The sequence below is a fragment of the Falco naumanni genome, chromosome 4 (genome assembly GCF_017639655.2).
Source record: "Falco naumanni isolate bFalNau1 chromosome 4, bFalNau1.pat, whole genome shotgun sequence".
Classification (NCBI taxonomy): domain Eukaryota; kingdom Metazoa; phylum Chordata; class Aves; order Falconiformes; family Falconidae; genus Falco; species Falco naumanni.
This window is the reverse complement of record NC_054057.1, coordinates 4,087,550-4,104,441: the sequence shown is the minus strand read 5'-3', so window position 1 is coordinate 4,104,441 and position 16,892 is coordinate 4,087,550. Positions and strand designations below refer to the sequence as shown.

The 16,892-nt window shown below is 37.7% G+C and overlaps 1 protein-coding gene across 1 annotated transcript in view; it reads right to left on the bottom strand.

The window, feature by feature from the left end:
* GADL1 (glutamate decarboxylase like 1) overlaps nucleotides 1–16,892 on the bottom strand; it is an 87,212-nt gene that overhangs the window by 57,325 nt on the left and 12,995 nt on the right. Inside the window, exons 4-9 of the mRNA XM_040593086.1 lie at nucleotides 15,533–15,623; nucleotides 14,740–14,846; nucleotides 13,180–13,295; nucleotides 7,435–7,514; nucleotides 7,265–7,319; nucleotides 3,745–3,861 (exon numbers count right to left, since the gene is read on the bottom strand). Coding sequence (XP_040449020.1) covers nucleotides 3,745–3,861; nucleotides 7,265–7,319; nucleotides 7,435–7,514; nucleotides 13,180–13,295; nucleotides 14,740–14,846; nucleotides 15,533–15,623 — 566 coding nt within the window. The remainder of the gene's footprint in view (nucleotides 1–3,744; nucleotides 3,862–7,264; nucleotides 7,320–7,434; nucleotides 7,515–13,179; nucleotides 13,296–14,739; nucleotides 14,847–15,532; nucleotides 15,624–16,892) is intronic.

Genomic DNA, 16,892 nt, shown 5'->3' with positions numbered 1-16,892 from the left:
CGGGAACAGATTATTCCTTGTCTTTTTTGCAGCAGTTTTCAAAGCTTCTGTAGACTATTACATATTGTCTCTTTTTCTCTTCTAGCCTCAGTAACAGCAGTGCTTTCAATCTTTCCTCACTGGTTGTAATTTCTAGACATGGTTATGTTTACCCCCATTGTTTATTTTCTTATTTTCTAATCTTTATTATTTTCTAATCTTTCTCCTGTAGGTCCTTAACCTTCTTGAAATGCAGCTTTTTATTTGGGTGCAATCTAGATAAAGCAGATTGAATACCAAGCAGAAAGAGAGAATTATTTTATATATCTTCTTTATTTAATTCTCAAAGACATCTAACTCTGTTTGAAAATGCTTATGATTGCTGATTCGTGATATACTCCAAACTCCAGATCTTTTTCTGAAGATCTGCTGTCTAGCCAACAATCCCCAGCCTGTGTTTGTGCAGTTGATTATTACAGCTAAACTTAAAAGCTCTATCTTTATTGAACTGTAGCCTAGTTTTTTCCACTTTCTTCTCCAAACTGTCAAGATCTCTTTGATTTCTAATCCTGTCCTCCCACTGCCTTTTGCAGCAGTTTTGTGTCATTTGCAAATTTAGTCTGCATATTCTTTTTCATCCAAGTTATTAATGAAAATACCAGATAACATCTAACCTAGGATGGACCTTTGTGGAATCCCGCTCGAAATTTTCTCCTCTTTCAGTAGTGAGCCACTGGTAATGCTCTCTAGGACTTTCCAGCCAGGTTTTCACTCACTACCACAGCTGCAGCTTGGCACGTTTCTCTGGCTTTCTGACAAGATATTGCAAAGACAAAGTTAACTGCTTCTCCTCCATCCATGGGGATACAGAAGAAAGGTACATTGACCACACTACATTGACACAACTTGTTTATGACAAATCCAGCTGAGAGCAATGCTGAGTAGCTCAAAACACAAAGACTATCACCTGTGTCCCACGCAATGTAATTGGTAACCAGGTATGAGAAAACTCATATGCAACAAACTGATTACAGCTGAACGATGGGAATCACAGTGATCACAGTGTGATTAAACTAACCACCTGAGCACAAGTTTATAGGTCAAAGCTGATTTTCTGTACTGGTCTAGCCATAGGAAAAAAAAAAGTCAAAGTAAGGACCAGCAGGGAAGAAATACTCATAGTGTTTAAAGCTACATGAACACAATACATGACATATGCAAGTGCTGGAGCTTGAGTGCATATTGATGATACAAAACAAGTCATCAAGAAGGGCATCATAGATGTATGATAGAATGCAATAAGCAACTGGAATGCATGTATGAATACTGTAATATACACAAAATAAGCCTGGTTATAACCTCTGCACTTAGGCTATTGAACTGCTTGACTGCTGAGACAGTTTGGGTTTATCGATATTGCCTTCTTGAAACAACTTTTTCCTTAACTCCTTTTTCCTCTTTAGGTTTGTCTCCATATGAGAGCTTATCTACTATTTCTGACTCTATTGAAATTTGTCTTCCTGAAGCCCACTGATTTTATGTTGATATTCTCCCTTTTGCCCTTCCTAAGAATCGTGAGCTTTATCATTCCATATTTAATGAATAGAGTCTCCCTAGGGCAAACATATCAATTTTCAGAATCAGAAAACATTCTGAAATGAGATACATCAGTGTAAATCTGGAAATAACACCACTGACATTCATGTAAGATATTCTTCTAAACACCTCGAGACCATTTGCAGTAGATAATCCCGATTCCCATCAATTATACATGAAAAGTCCTAAATTAGACAGAACTTTCCCTGTTTTTTAATCTGTTTTAATTGTTTTGTATTTTTTCCTCCAAAGTTACAGCAGGCCCAAACAGCAACTCAGCACTCTCATTTGCTGTAACTCAGACTGCATAATGTGCAGATCATTCAACAACAAGCCAGGCCTTTCAGAGGAATGCAGATCCTCGGAGCTTTCAAAAATACCATGTTCTTGCCTACAAGGCTAGAAGCTAGTAGGCTTGCTTAAAAACAAAGAAAAAAAAAAATCCATCTCTTCACTATATTTCCTGTACTCTCTTTCTGAATGGCAGATGCCTGGTCTCACTGTACCTCTTCACATATTATTCTAGTAAACCTATTTCTAACGGTGCTGTGAGTGAAAAAAAGGTCACATTATAAATTACAGTCTGCTTATTTTATTATAGCACATTCGTATATACATGTATGGCTGGTGTTCACTTACATGGAAAGCTTTGTCATTTCCCCACACCCTGTTCTCCTACAAAAACAGCTAGAAACTTTAAACAAAGAAACAGCCATCCGCTCAACTCCTCATAGAAAGCGAAAGGAAAGATGGAAAAAAATACTGATAACTCCCGAGAACCACTGAGAGGTTCACAACATGAATCTCATCTTAACTGAATGATTGGTCTTCCAGACCATAAACCCAAATTATTACTGGACATTTTCCCTTCTACTGGCAACCAATTAGCATCTGACTAATACAGTCACTGTCCAAACAGAAAATTAGCTTTAAGATATTCACTGACACTTTTACCTTAGTTGAACGTGAGGAAAAACTGGAAGAAGAAATTTAACTCTTTACAAAACACTATCCACTGCCTATGACTTATATAGTTCAGAATACGGCCCAGGCTCATCCCACCTAATTTTAGTTATTTGGCTACAGGGGTTATATTAGTAGACTACTCATTGCCCTCCTACAGCCATTGGAGATGGCTCCAGCTACGTCTATTCAACACACCTAAGATCCAACAGAGTTTGAACACATCCCTCTTTCCACCAGCTATATACAGACATGGCAAGAAACCAGCACCTAACACTGCACTTCTGCTGCAGATCGGCTGGGTTGTTCTCACCAGCACACAGCAGACATTTTAAATACTAGGGCTAAACTCTGCATCTTTGCCGCCAAGTCAATAAGAAAACTCTTTTGCCTCACACACGCAGCAACTTTATTAACGTCTGTGAGACATTTACTTGAAACACACATCACTGCCTAGGTAATTTTTCTTCAGATACTCAACATTAAACAAACACTTCAAACAGGTCTAAAAATCTCAGTCAATGCTGCTCCAGATTCTCCATTGCTTCGTGGCTTTTAATCTATCCATTCTGGATTTGTGGCATTGCAATTCTAAAGAGAATGCAATTTTAGAAAACATAAGGGACCTAGTTTTAGAATAACACATTTACAGCTAACTCTTTCAGGTAATAAAAAGGCTCAATGATTATTCCAAAAAGATTTATAGATGGATTTTAATATCAAAACCTAAAATGATAAAGAAATGAGAAAAGAAAAATTTCTGAACAATTCAGGAAAACATAAAGATATCTACAAGAAACTCAAACCTGTAAAAGTGAAACAGAATAATTCACAACTGGTTGAGTCAGAATCTACCTTTATCTTAACCTGTACAAACCACAAAGCTAATGTGTCTATTCTCCAATAGAATATGGAAACAATCTGAAGTTATATTTGTATATAATCACCCTTGAAGCATTGATTTTAAAATAATTTTGAAATATAACCCGACAATGACAAAACAGCTTTGACTGCTTGTCACAACCAAATTATTTGCTGTTTTTCAGCACATGTAACAGAGACAAATCAGAATTCACTTCTGGTCTCTACGCAAAAAAGAGAAGTATTAGAGCCCAACTTACTTTACAAAGAAATATTAAAAGTCAAGAAAAACATCAATTATAAAAAAGCAATGCTAAACAAAACTACACAGTATATAAAACTCACATCAACATGAAGCCAGAGGCCATGCTTTTCACAGATATCGGCAATGCTATCCAGAGGATCAAATGCTCCCAGCACTGTTGTGCCTGCTGTAGCACAGACAAGAAATGGTGCTGACCCCTGCAACAGGATTAAAAACAAAATTGTCATTTGCACTGCTCATCTCCTCCAGTGTACCTGCAGAGCTAAAGCATGAAAAGGTCTAGGAATGTAGGACAAAGATGTGACAGTCTACATTTAGTTTCCCAGCAGAAGGTATTGCATTTAAAAGCACTTAAAAAAAAAAAAAAAAAAAAAAAAAAGGAGCCAGGGGGGAGGGCATTTCCCATTTCCAGATTCCCAGTTAACACCATCACAGGGCAGACTTCACCAGCTTCAGAATGTTTTGGCAGATGCTAGTTATGTCAAGATCAAAACGTACTGGATATTTGACGTCTCTCTTCATACACTGATTTTCATTTTTAAGTCTTCCACATTTTACTACCATTCTGCTGAATAAAATAAAGCTACTAGCTCAGCCAGCGGGCTACCCATGCAAGGTAAGGGCTCATCCCTCTACGGTTTCCACCTGTATTGTCTCTGTAATGTCCCTGTTCTCTGCCTGGTGAGGAAGAACCTTCGGTTATGGAACACTACTTGCCTTCGGTAGCACTGGCACAAACTGTGACGGTCATTGCTGTCTGACCCCCGTGCCTGATCTACAGCGAAGTGCTATTCTCTTGCTCCTACGCCAGTCTAGGAAACAGGAAGGGCTGTAGATGTAACTGCATGTTAGGAGTGAGACCGCTGAAAAATCTCAGGCAGTGTTAAGGTTAGGCAGGTGACATAAGGTTGCAGCCTCAGACAACTACCGTAAGCTATCCATTTTGGTTTCAGTGGCTTGGCTCACCGCTTTCCCTTTCAACTAATATCAACTAATAGCAGGAGTGCAATGACAATAGCAGACGAGGTCATGTACCCTTGCAGATGTATGTTCCTGTGCCTACTCAGAAGCAGAAACTGAAACAATGAGAAGAATCAGTGGTCTGTAACAACCCCGTGAAATTGAGGGTATCAGCCCTAGCAATGACTGTGGGGTCTCACTTGCTGGTAAATACATGCTGAAGGAACTCCTCTGCATGTTTCAGCATCTGGCCCACAGCATGACAATGCAGTTAATAACAATGTTGTGACTCTTCAGTACGTTGTACAATCTGGGAACCCTGGAGTTAATTTGCAGTGAATTAAATCTCACAGATGATGTAGAAGTCTCTCTGCTGATGTAACTCAATGTAGCTTCACTGAAATCAGACATCAGCTGGAAAGTCAAACTCTGCATGAGTCTTTATGTATCTTCAGCTGAAATCTGATTTCTCTTTTTAAAAAAGATTATTGTTACTTTTAAACATCTGCTACAGAGACAGACAGGCTTGATTTACATTTACAATCTGACAGTTTTATACTTCCTTAACAGTGTAGAGGACTGTTAGAATGGTTATTTGTATTATAGAATTCCTTTACCAATTGCTAAACAGTGAAAAGTAACCTTGGAATGAATTTAAATTAATCCCATACAGTCACAAAGAATTACCAACCTATAATTCACTTCTTGATCATTCATTCCTAGTACAACCTACCACAAAAGTCAACCAAACTTACAAACAAGCCTGAAGCTCAAGTATAAAACAGTTGCAAGTGAGGCAAAGATATATTTGCTGCACCTAGTTTCTCACCAATTTTCTCCCACAGCTACATCAAAGTCAAAGGTCCTCCAGCAGCCAGCAGGTAACATGACTGAATATGGGCACAAGCCTTGGATATTTACGAATTCCAAAGACAGTTGCCATTACATTTTTCCCTGCAAACAAGGGAATTAAATTTCTGTTCTTCTTGACAATATAGTTAAATACATCTTCCAGACAAAATTCTCTAAAAAGAGGCCTAAGACTCTTGCTATTCATAGCCAAGTGATCTTTTTGTGCTCCTGTCACTAGCAAATACACCTCTGTTGTCTAGTCACTCGAATATTTACTGTAATTCACTGAAGTGTCCTTCTATAAAAGTTGTAAAGCAGAGCTTCATGAAGAACAGACACTTACTGAAACTGATGACATAAAACTTTCCAATATCCCTGTACCTTCTACTAAAATGCAAGTAAAAGAGTGTTCTCCTGTAAGCAGAGCATTTAAAAATAGAACAATTGGTTTTAAATTGCAGAGAACCCTACTGAGGTTGACCTTTTCTTGTTTCAAGTCATAAATGCCAGAGGATTTCTTTCAAATAACCACTTATTTTGTTATTATACCAACAAACAAGAATTCTGGTTCTGCAAGAGCAAAGAGGTTATTCTTCTGTCAGCCTGCTTCCTCTTGTTCAGTTTTATTTCAGATCTTTTCTTCCTCCAGCTTGCTGTTGTGGTTTAACCACTTTGAACGAGTGAAGGATAAGTTGTCTTCCACACGTAACACAAAGTACAGAAAAAGGCAAACAAGAGAGTTTGCTGGATCATTAGGGTCAACATTAATCAACAGTTACACTCTCTAGCATGAAACTCAAAGAAGAGCTGATGATTTGCAGAAGATGTATGTAAATCAGATCTTAGTGAAAGCTGTTGTGACCATGCCAGTGCACAACAGGGCAGCACTGCCTTTGCTTTTCTATCAGCTACAAAAGCAGGCTTCCCAAGGTAGGGTTCCATGGTAGGTATCATTCACACCATGCACATTGCACTAGTTGCTTGGTATTCACAGACTGTGGACTAAGAGCTGAGTGCTGAATCCTACTGCTCTGATGCACAAACTGGAATTGAGAAATAAGGTGAGCTAACCAAGCCAAAAGATGCTCTATGCCTTAGAAGTCACATTCAGTCCTCCAAGCTCTCTAAAATAAATTACGCTGACTACAGTAAGCGCTGTCTTACAGACTGTGGGAATGTATGTTAAAAGTTGTCCAACACCCACATCAGTACATTTCCACATGCTGGCCTTTGACTTTCTACTTGGCAGAGTCCCTGGGCGAAAAGCGACACAGGACTGAATCTCTGCATTCTTGCTACAACACTAGAGAGGACCACATTTAGCATTTGTAGCTTGTACAGTAGCTTTAGAGAATGAGCCACGTGTTACAGTTCTTGCTCACTGTAGAGTACAGAGCAATAGCTCCTGTAATTAACTGAAAAACCTACAGTTTTCATTTACCGTTTAAAGAACACAAATACTGCATCCATTTAAAAAAGGATTAAGGGCAAAAGAAATCCTAGAAGAAACGTGCTAAATACTTCAGAGCAGCACTGTACTCAGGACTTTGATTAATAGTAAACACTCTGTGGAATTTTTCTCCCTCATTAAGAGTGTAGCACCTAGAAGTCTTGGCTTGTTTCACAAGTTTGTGGCAAGCAGACTGCACCTGTAAGACACACACTGTCACATTAACTGCCCTATTTTTAAGATTTCACTCACTCTTAGTTTCCCTACCTTTCACTCAGACACAAGCACACAGTCTGCATGCACTTTTCTCTCCTTCATGTTCTCCTTCCCCCTCTCACCTCTTTCCTGGCCCGTTGGACTTGTTTCTCCAGTTCCTCAGGTACCATCTTACCTCTAAGGGACACAGATTTAAAACTTTTTCAGTTACATTCAGATAGGTTAGTTATCTACCACACTACTGCATTTTAAAAAGGCTCAGAGACCACAGTCATGGCCTTAGTTTCCTTACCTTTCATCTGTTTTGATGAAGTAAACGTTCTCTGTACCAATACCCAGGAAGGAGGCTGCCTTCTTCATGGAGTAATGACACTGTAAATGAAAGAGGTGTGAAAGAACGGTTAAGTACACAATTAAAATGAAAGAAAGAAATTTCTTAGCATAGGGAAAAGGGACATTTCAATTAGTTTGATAGCAGCTAACAGCCATGATAACAGTGTATACTAACACAAAAAGCAAACTGAGAAAGCTACATATCACCAAGACTATCTTGTATTTAACAATGACACATACTGCAGAAAATAAGACACACAAAAAAAAAAAAAAAAAGATGTGCACCGTGTTTAAAATGTAGGCTTAAAAGAAATTTTCTACTCCATAAATTTTTTTAAATTGCATTAGAATGAAAAGTAGAAATTTTGAAGTGTTGTCAGGGAAGACTTATTAACCATTTCAAAATATTTTAATAGAACCTTGTCAAAAGCATCATGGAGTGTAAGAGTTAGAAAATGCATGAGAAGGTGCAAAGGCTGTTGAACCCAACAGCCTAGAAGCAATCGATAGGTCTGAAAGCCCAAAAGCACCCCTCCTTGGAAACTGGACCCTTAATTAGTATGTATCTTATGATATATCTAAAGCCTCTACCTCTTTATCCTTGTAATTTTTCTATAAGCTTTCTGGAAACAAAAACTGTTGGCCACTGCTAGAGATAAGGTACTATGCTAAACTAACCCTTGGCCTGATCCAGCAACTCTCTTCATGGGATCAAGAAGCTCAAGTCCTAGGACTTGCCAAAGCTTGGAGAAGTGGTACAATTGGGACTTCCAAGGCCTTCAAAGCACTATCTCTGAAAAAGGAGGCATTGTGAAGGCTGTTCACATAAATGTGATCTTAGAAGCCATTGTGAAAGCAAGCAGACTTTAGACAGGACTCAGCACATCTGCAAAAGTTAGCATGGATTTTGCAAAAGGTTGCAGTCCGGACCAGTCTGCATTTTTCAGAAAGTGAAGTTACTATTTCAGCAAGGTCTCATCACAAAGATGTCTTTGAATAAGTACAGATACATGGAAGCCCAGTTCCCACTTTGCATTAAAAAAAGGGCATTTATTTACTTATGAAGGCTATGAAGTGAGTGTAAAAGATGCCCCTTCACCTGCTCAAAGGATACTAGAAATGAGCCTTTATTCAATCAGAATGTGGGAAAATGGCTCTGGTGAGAAGGACACTCAAAGCCCACAGTCCACCGAGTACTTTTTACAAGCTTTTTTTCTATTAAACAAACATTCAAGGTATATATTATCATATTTCCAGCCTTCACCTCAATAAGGACTTGCTCTACTGTGTTTACTGTTGTTCCAGTATAAGAATATTTTCTTATTCCAGAATAAGAGTATGTTGATCTTGGCTTAAGTCATTTTCAAGATTAGCCTGGGAATTCAAGATACAGTGACCTTCTTAATCTGAAGATATTTTTAGATGTCAAAACCACTCAATAACCTGCAGCATGCCAAATGTCTAGCCATTCATAGCAAAGGAATCCGTTTTGAGAGTATGCAGCATATCATAGGATTACACAGTTCTCAGAATCAAGATCATCCAAGCCTTGGCCTACCACTACTTTTCCTCAAAAATAAAATCGGCTCTTTTTCACATTATTACTGAAGAGTTAAAATAACACATACTCCAGCAACTGTGAAGGTGTCTAGAATTGTTACTTTTCAAACAGGAGGTGAAGCCAGGTGGTTAATTAATTCCATTTTCTTCCAGACAGTTCACACAAATGCAGTTACTGTGGAACATAATTATGAAAAATGTACAACATTTTAATGTGTGGGCACGAATATATTAAGGGTATTAAAGCCTGTCATGCTTATTTTGATCAGACTGATCATCTCAAAGGGCTCTTTTTCTTTCTGACAAAAAGGTTTCCCAAACCATCACCTGCTTTTTAAATAAAGGCATACAAAGACACTATCTGATACTACCAAGTAGTTTAAGAAAGCTTAATTTTGTAACATGACACATCCACAAAGCCTTCAGGGCTCACTCATTTAGACTGTTACAAGAATAATAACATACATAGGTGGATAATTAGTCTTACATTACATCATCAAATTGCATCAATAATGGTAATAATGATTGTAGAGTGGCTGTGTGTTGTTCAGTAGAAGTTTGGAGGTGTTTTTAACTAATTAGTGAATCACTTAAAATACAAGTTGCCTCCATCACTGATTTCTATCCATTAGGTTCAAATGAAAGGTATGAATCACCAAGCATAAACAGATCGCTCCACACTGAGGAAGCAGTAGACCTGCAAGTTCAGTATACTAGTAAACAGGCAATCGCTAAATCATGTATTTTATTATAAAAAATGGTATGGGAGACTGGGAGGAAAAATAGAAGAGGGCTGAGCATCTGAGAGATGATACCAAAAAGCAGAGTGAAAGAGAAGAACAAAGGGAATACCAAAACAAAACAGGCTGCAAGACACAATTTCTTGTCTCCGCAAGTACTTCTACACCTCTAGGAAAATTTTGCCACGTCTTCAGCAGGACAGAAAAGGGACAAGATATGTACTACTACATGGACTTCGAATATGCTTTCTTCGATGAAAAAAGTAGTCTTTCAGTTATACTGAAAGTCAGTTATACTGACTGAAAACATCGAAGAATTTCTTTTTTTTTTCCCCTATTGCTATTATTACTAGAAGCCTTTATGCTAAATTACACTGCATCATTTAGCAGCTCCAGTTGCAACAATGTCAATTCACTTGTTCATAGTTCACTGTCGGGGGGTGTGTGTGTGTGTACTTGTAACTAGATTACATAGTAATTACAAATAATTTAAAATACAGAGAGTTCAGTTTACTCTTGCCATGTCTTCTGCAGTTTTGTTTGTTTGGACATATTAAATTTGTATCCATTAGTAGTAAGAAATGAATGCCTTTGAGCACAGCATCAAATTGGAACAGTGCATTTAAGATGTGCTACTGTACTACTTTTAACTATAGCTAGACACAGTTATTGTTTCCTAATAACGTTTACAAAGACATGGTACTTTCCCCCGTGCTCATTAAATCAGAAGATAAATTTGTATTTTCTTGATTTAGAAAAAAAGTTTCCTAGAAACATGATTGCATAAAGCAATTACATTATTGTTAGATTGTTTTATTACTCATTTTTGTCTGTTGTAATTTCAACAGGGGACAGCATGTTGAGTTAATGTTGTGCTCTCTCACTTTATTACTTTCATGATCAAGTTGCACTGGGGAGGAATTTAGTTTCATTGCATCTAAAAAACTGCTCATATCAGCATGCACATTTTACAGATCTTCTTCTACCCTCAGCTACCTCAAATTTAGCAGATTTCTACCTTTTAGATCAATGCAATACAGTCTTGGGGCAGAACAAAGTTGAGATGGAACTCAAACAGCAAAAAGTGATCAAAAGGTGAGCTGACACCTGTAACTACAACTGTATTCAGCTCCTACAGAGCCACAAATGATGCTTCAAGGAAGTGGGATGTAGCAATTTCACTACTACTGCTACTGTCTCCATAGGAATCACTCTGTAATGGTCCAGCAAGAGAACTACACAGTGGTAGCATGAACAGTGTTCATTGTGTATAACCGTAGTTTTAAGTAGCTAAGCATTTTACTTGCAGGAACAAGGAGCCTGTTTATTCCTGAAAGCAAAACAGCACAAGAGGACCTTGGGTGGGCCATGCATTAAACACACATCTTCATGTCATCCAAGAACATACAAAAAGCACATAGCCCCCGTCCACATAAAATTAAGTCACTGACAAGTCTGTGCATTTCCCTGCACTACAGCAAGGCAACTTTTTCAAGTCTGCCAAGTGCTAGACTGAAGCTCTGGGACATGGCAACTCAAGATAAAACCAATTTCATTTCAACAGTGCTGAAGCCAAGTCCTAAAATGACACAAGTGCCTTCAGCAGCCATGTGTTTGGACTCCTTATCAATACTCTCAGTTCATTATAGCCTCATGGCTTCTCCATGCCAACGGTTTGTCTGATTCATATTGAAGATAAACACAGGTTGTTAACTTCTCCAGGACCTTTTATTTAAAAAAAAAAAATAAATTCTTCTCCAGGCACCTCTTCAGGGAAAAAAAAAAAAAAAAGCCAAATAGAAGAAATAAAAGAAGACTCAAAATAAAAACAAATTTTAAAACATTGTGTGACACAAGCATTTCAGCATACTTTTTACTACACATACTTAATATGATGCAAACAAACTTCCAAAAGGTAATATAACTTGAACTCGGTACAGGTGGATCTAAAATAAGTATATATGAATATATTACCATGAATAAACACTAAAGACCTTAGACAAATGCCACAATATCTAACCACTAAAATTACAGCAAGTGATTATTGAGTACTGAAGACAACACCATTTTGTGAATCAAGCAAATTATTACAGATCAAAAGCATCGCCTTACAAATAATTTACCAAGTTTCATGGTTTTGGTCTTCCGGGTGAACTAAAGAGACCAAAATAAATTTACTCTGGCAGTCTAATAAAATTTCTTTTGCCATGAAATTAAATGCTTGTTTGGTTTGGAGTATGAGAGTATATGTTTTAGTAAAATCTTGCAATGAAATAAAATGCTACTTTGTGATAAAAATTCTACATGCTTCACTTCAAAAGTATTAATGGAACATGTTTCAGTCTCATTTTCCCCTCCTTAGCTATTTTTAAGATATAATGTGGTGGATTAAGTATGAACTGGCACGCCCATTCACATGCACACTTTTCAGAAAGAAAAACCTAAATATATTTTGCATGTGAAAAAAAAATCCCTTTATTTAGGATATTTGGATTCAGTACTAAAATATATGTGCTGTCTTGGACAACTTATGCAATACCTCGATCCCTCAGGCCTCTTCAAAATAAGTCTCTTGTCTATTTACACTGTAAACTGTTTGAAGCATAAACTTAACAGCTAAAATTATTCTAGTAACTACATACTTCCTAACACAAGATTCTCACTTCCACTGGGGCCTTTATATAGTGGAGTCAGAACTAGTAACAACTCTGTACTAATCAAATTATAAATTCTTAAAATTGGAGGGACAAGTGAGAGAGAAAAAAGCCTTAAAAAAATTTGCTTCAGAATAAATGTATGACTATAACTCGATTCCCACAGGCAGTTTGGGCACATATGATCCACAAACTTTAAAGCTAGCCACATATTTTCAGTTATTTAAAGAAGAACTATCTAAAGTTCCAGCAGGTTTTTTTTTAAATGCTTTATGGTGGGTTTGGTTCTGTACCACAACCAATCTGTATCAAGACACAGGGCAGAGTGTGAGCTGCACAAAACTATCCCACAGGTCCACAAGTGCTCAGCTTAGTACAAACAAAAAACTGCAGAAAAAACTTTACATACAAAACCTACCTAAGGTTCCTGCTAGACTTTATGCAGTGGGAAACAAAAAGCTACAGACCTCCACAACACACCACATGCACGCTGCTTCAGGTTTGCCCCACGTACTACCTATTCTTACATTAGCAATTTCTAAGAGCAGGAACATCTGTGTTTGTGTTCTGAAAGCAAGTAAGCTTCTGCAGGTAAACTCACCACTAGACTTCTCCACTTAGTTCCAATATTCCACGTCACACACTGACAACAAATTTATTGTAACAGTGCCCCATCAAATATGCAAATGATACAATTTTGCAGCCATTGAAAAATAAAAGCTCGCCGAGCTTTTTTTGTTTTGTTTTTACCTCTTCCGAAGCGAACAGGACTAGTCTTGGCAAACCTGAAAGCCCTTTTTCCTTTATCTCAGGACAAAACTTGTATCTTGCCAAGTTCATCGCATACATATTAGATACAGAGCCACCTGCAGAGAGACACATACAAATATCATATTAGCCTGAGTCCTAGTATCTCTCCTGTGTTTCAGTGCTTGAACCTATTAGGGAAAAAATAAATACAGTTAGCCTATAGATGCATCCATCATGGCCTATTTCCTTCTCAAAAGCCTACAGACCATTTGAACTTTGGGCTCTGCAGCATGCATGGAAGCAGAGTGTATTTGAATGCTTTTCCGGGGTATTTCCTGAAGAATAAGAATTATGCCCAAACAGCTCTCCCCGACAGAGAACACCCTGCAACAGCTCCTTCCCATTCAACCTGAGGCACTGCCAGCTCAGCCGCCCGCACTGAGCTCTGCCGTGGCCTCACCATACACAGCCTAGGAGATCTCTTGGGCAGCCAGGGCTCATAGCATTTACGGGAAGAAAAAAGCCATTAGAAAAAAACTACAGTAAGCGGGAACTGGAAGATCTGCAAGGTGAGATCTGTATGGGCTTTATTCACTTAAAAGAACAAAACCAAAGCAGTAAGAAAACCCTGACATGAAACTAGCACAAAAAAAGTACAATTCATTTACCTTTTGACAGTACCTCAGTAAGTTTTAATTAAACAATTCTGCCATAAAAATCAAGGATTCTACTGAAAATATACATCAAATCTGATACAGAAAAAAAAATCCACACCATTAATATTTTTTTTCAAAAAGAATTCTAGGGGATTTTCGTTTGTTTGTTTTCCTACTACTACCATGTAAGCTAAAATTACTAACTTTGTTCTGTTTTTGGAGGGGGGTTTAAATCCATTTACTCATTTAATTTCTCTTCTCACTCTCAAATTAGATAGAAAACCTTCACATTTAGCCTTATCATTTGTTATCCAAATAATCTGTGGAATAATATCATTATGCTTCATTATTTCAATACAGTGGGCTAGAACACTGCTTTAAGAAACATTGGAAAACCATAGCTTATCAAGAAGCTTAAGAAATATTTGTTTGCTTGGCCTTATTGTAACATTTAATAAAACTATCAAAGGAGTTAAGCTCACGACACTCCCACTAAGATAAACTCTGGCTCCCACAGCTGATAGGCAGGATACACAGATCAGTGTCCTCAAGCACCACTGGTTGGTGGTCTCTGGCTCATAAACTGGCTCCCTGTCTGTCAGTTTGACTCAGTGCCATGAGGTTGTTGGTATGGCTGTTAATAAGGGTAGGAAGGGCACTAGTTACAAATAATTAATTTCCACATAATTATGTTTAATATAGAACTGTTTTCATTCATTTGCTGATCAGATTCACAGAATTATTACCAGAAACACGTAAAATAAGCCTGAATTAAATAGCTCTGTGTGTGCATCACTTTTTTTTTGCATGCATTTTCAAATACTCTAAATGAATCCAATGTTCATGGAATTACTGGTATTAGCTGGTTTATAATGACTCAGCTTGAAATTTGAACAGTTCCTACCTGGATTAAATAGACCATCACCTTCTTCCCAGCCTATGAACTCAATCATTTTTTTGATGACTGCTTCTTCCACCAACAGAAACACAGGGGATACTTCATATGTATATCTGAACAAAAATAAAAACATCATGACTGGCATTAAGAGTACAGAACTCATGCCACACAATATTGCTAAAACTAAATAAAGGTTTCTTGCAGCTTTCTCTAATCTATCAGAAGCTGACCACCACCAGCAGAACTCTAAACTAAAACCACTATGTATCCAACCCAGTAGAGTAGCTGACAGTTCCAGGCTGCCTTGCATTGACACTTCCACTCTCAAAGTAATTTATCAGAGTTTGCTTTTAATGTAAGTCTGACACCTAAAAATCAGTTATAATGATCTATTGAAAGCAACAACTACTTTTTGTTTAGGCTTTACATTTGCAAGCAAACAATAGGCAGGTAACCATTTGCATTCTACTCTGTGTAGAATACTTCAAAGGAAATGAACAATGGAGTAAGTCCAATTAACTTTTGTGCACTAAATAAAAGTCTAGGTTTAAAAGTACTGAAAAACAAAGATCTCTCCTCTTAAGCCCCACCTCACAAACTATGAAAAAAGGCCTTGTCAGATTACCCAGCCTTCTGGCAAGCTATTCAGCAAATCCAAACTATTTTCCCTCCCAAATTCCTGCACAATTCCTACCTCCTCTGTAGTACTGAAAACAGAAATCAGAATGGGCGGGGACAAAAAAACGCTGTTATTCCAAAAAGCATGCTAATTCTTCATCAAGAGAAGAACTACACTTACACACTTGGGTTCAGTGCTTCTGTAATGAAACGAGCCACTAATGAGTAATAATCTATTCCGGCATACAGCTGATTGAAAAATCTTGGATGACCTGAAAATGCAGATGAAAAGCAAGCAGTGACAAGATGTACATAAAAAAGAATATATCACAGGCCCTCTCAGTTGAACACTGATCACTGCAAACCACAATTCACTCCATCATTCTCTCAGTATATTCTGGACTTACTATCCTTTTCTTAGGCTAGGCAATCTTTTCAAAGGAAATTTAATAAGCACTTTCAGGTTCCAAAACTAGGTCTGATTGATGTAAGTAGTGCACAGAATGAATGCAGGTTTTTCACAAGTTTTACAAATCAAAACAAGAAAAGGCATTGACAATTGAGTATACACGGTGCCTTTTAACAGTGGTCTTAAGAACCTGCAATGGATGCTTAGCCAAATTTTGCTAAGCAGTAGAATACAGAAACCTGCTGATCCCAGGCAGCTGTGCTTGTGCTCCCAACAAAGTCTGAGTATTGCAAGACAGGTAGTATAACAGCTTGGAAAATACTGATGCAGACTTAAAACGACAAGTTAAGAGAATTTATTTACCTGCCTTGAAACACTGAGATATAACTAACTACGAGAAGATTCTGTACTGTTGCTGACTATAAAAATGTCAGTTCAGCTTACGAGGGACCATCACCTAAATTTTAATCCACAGCATAGTAACTTTTACATGCAAAACCAGGTAAACTATGGCCCCATTTTATTATATCTGGGGCTTCACTAGATGTTTATACTTAAAGACTATTTGCCCAGCACGTTTTTACATGCAGTATCCTTCCTAAGGTCACAGTGTAACAAATGAAAATCTAACAGCAATTTGCAAAAGAAAGATAAACAGAACACCTTCCAGTAACTCAGTAATTATATCTGCATATTATTAGTGCACTCCCCCTGTAGATCAGTATTGCTATTTTTCTATGGTTTTCAAAGGCATGAGTTGACTCTCAAAATTATTTTACAGCTTTACTTTGTAGAAACGGTGACTGTGGCAGGGAACATGCCCTGGAAAAGCACAACTAACTATATCAAACATTCTTCTCGCTTTCCAAAACACCGCTTAAGCTATGCTGCATCTGAAATCCTGAGCTACTGATCCACAGCGCTATTTCCTGAACAGATGTTGTTCATCTCTTTTCGCTAAAATTGAATTATACTACACGTGCTGCAGAAAGGTTAGCTGTAGAGAACTAATCCTGCAGAGATGTGGCGTACTGTCTCTGAAACACTGCAGGCTCTCTTCTCACAGCATCTGGAAGAGAAATTACTGCCTATCAGCAAATTAACACTCTATGAGACTATTGCTCAAAAAGAA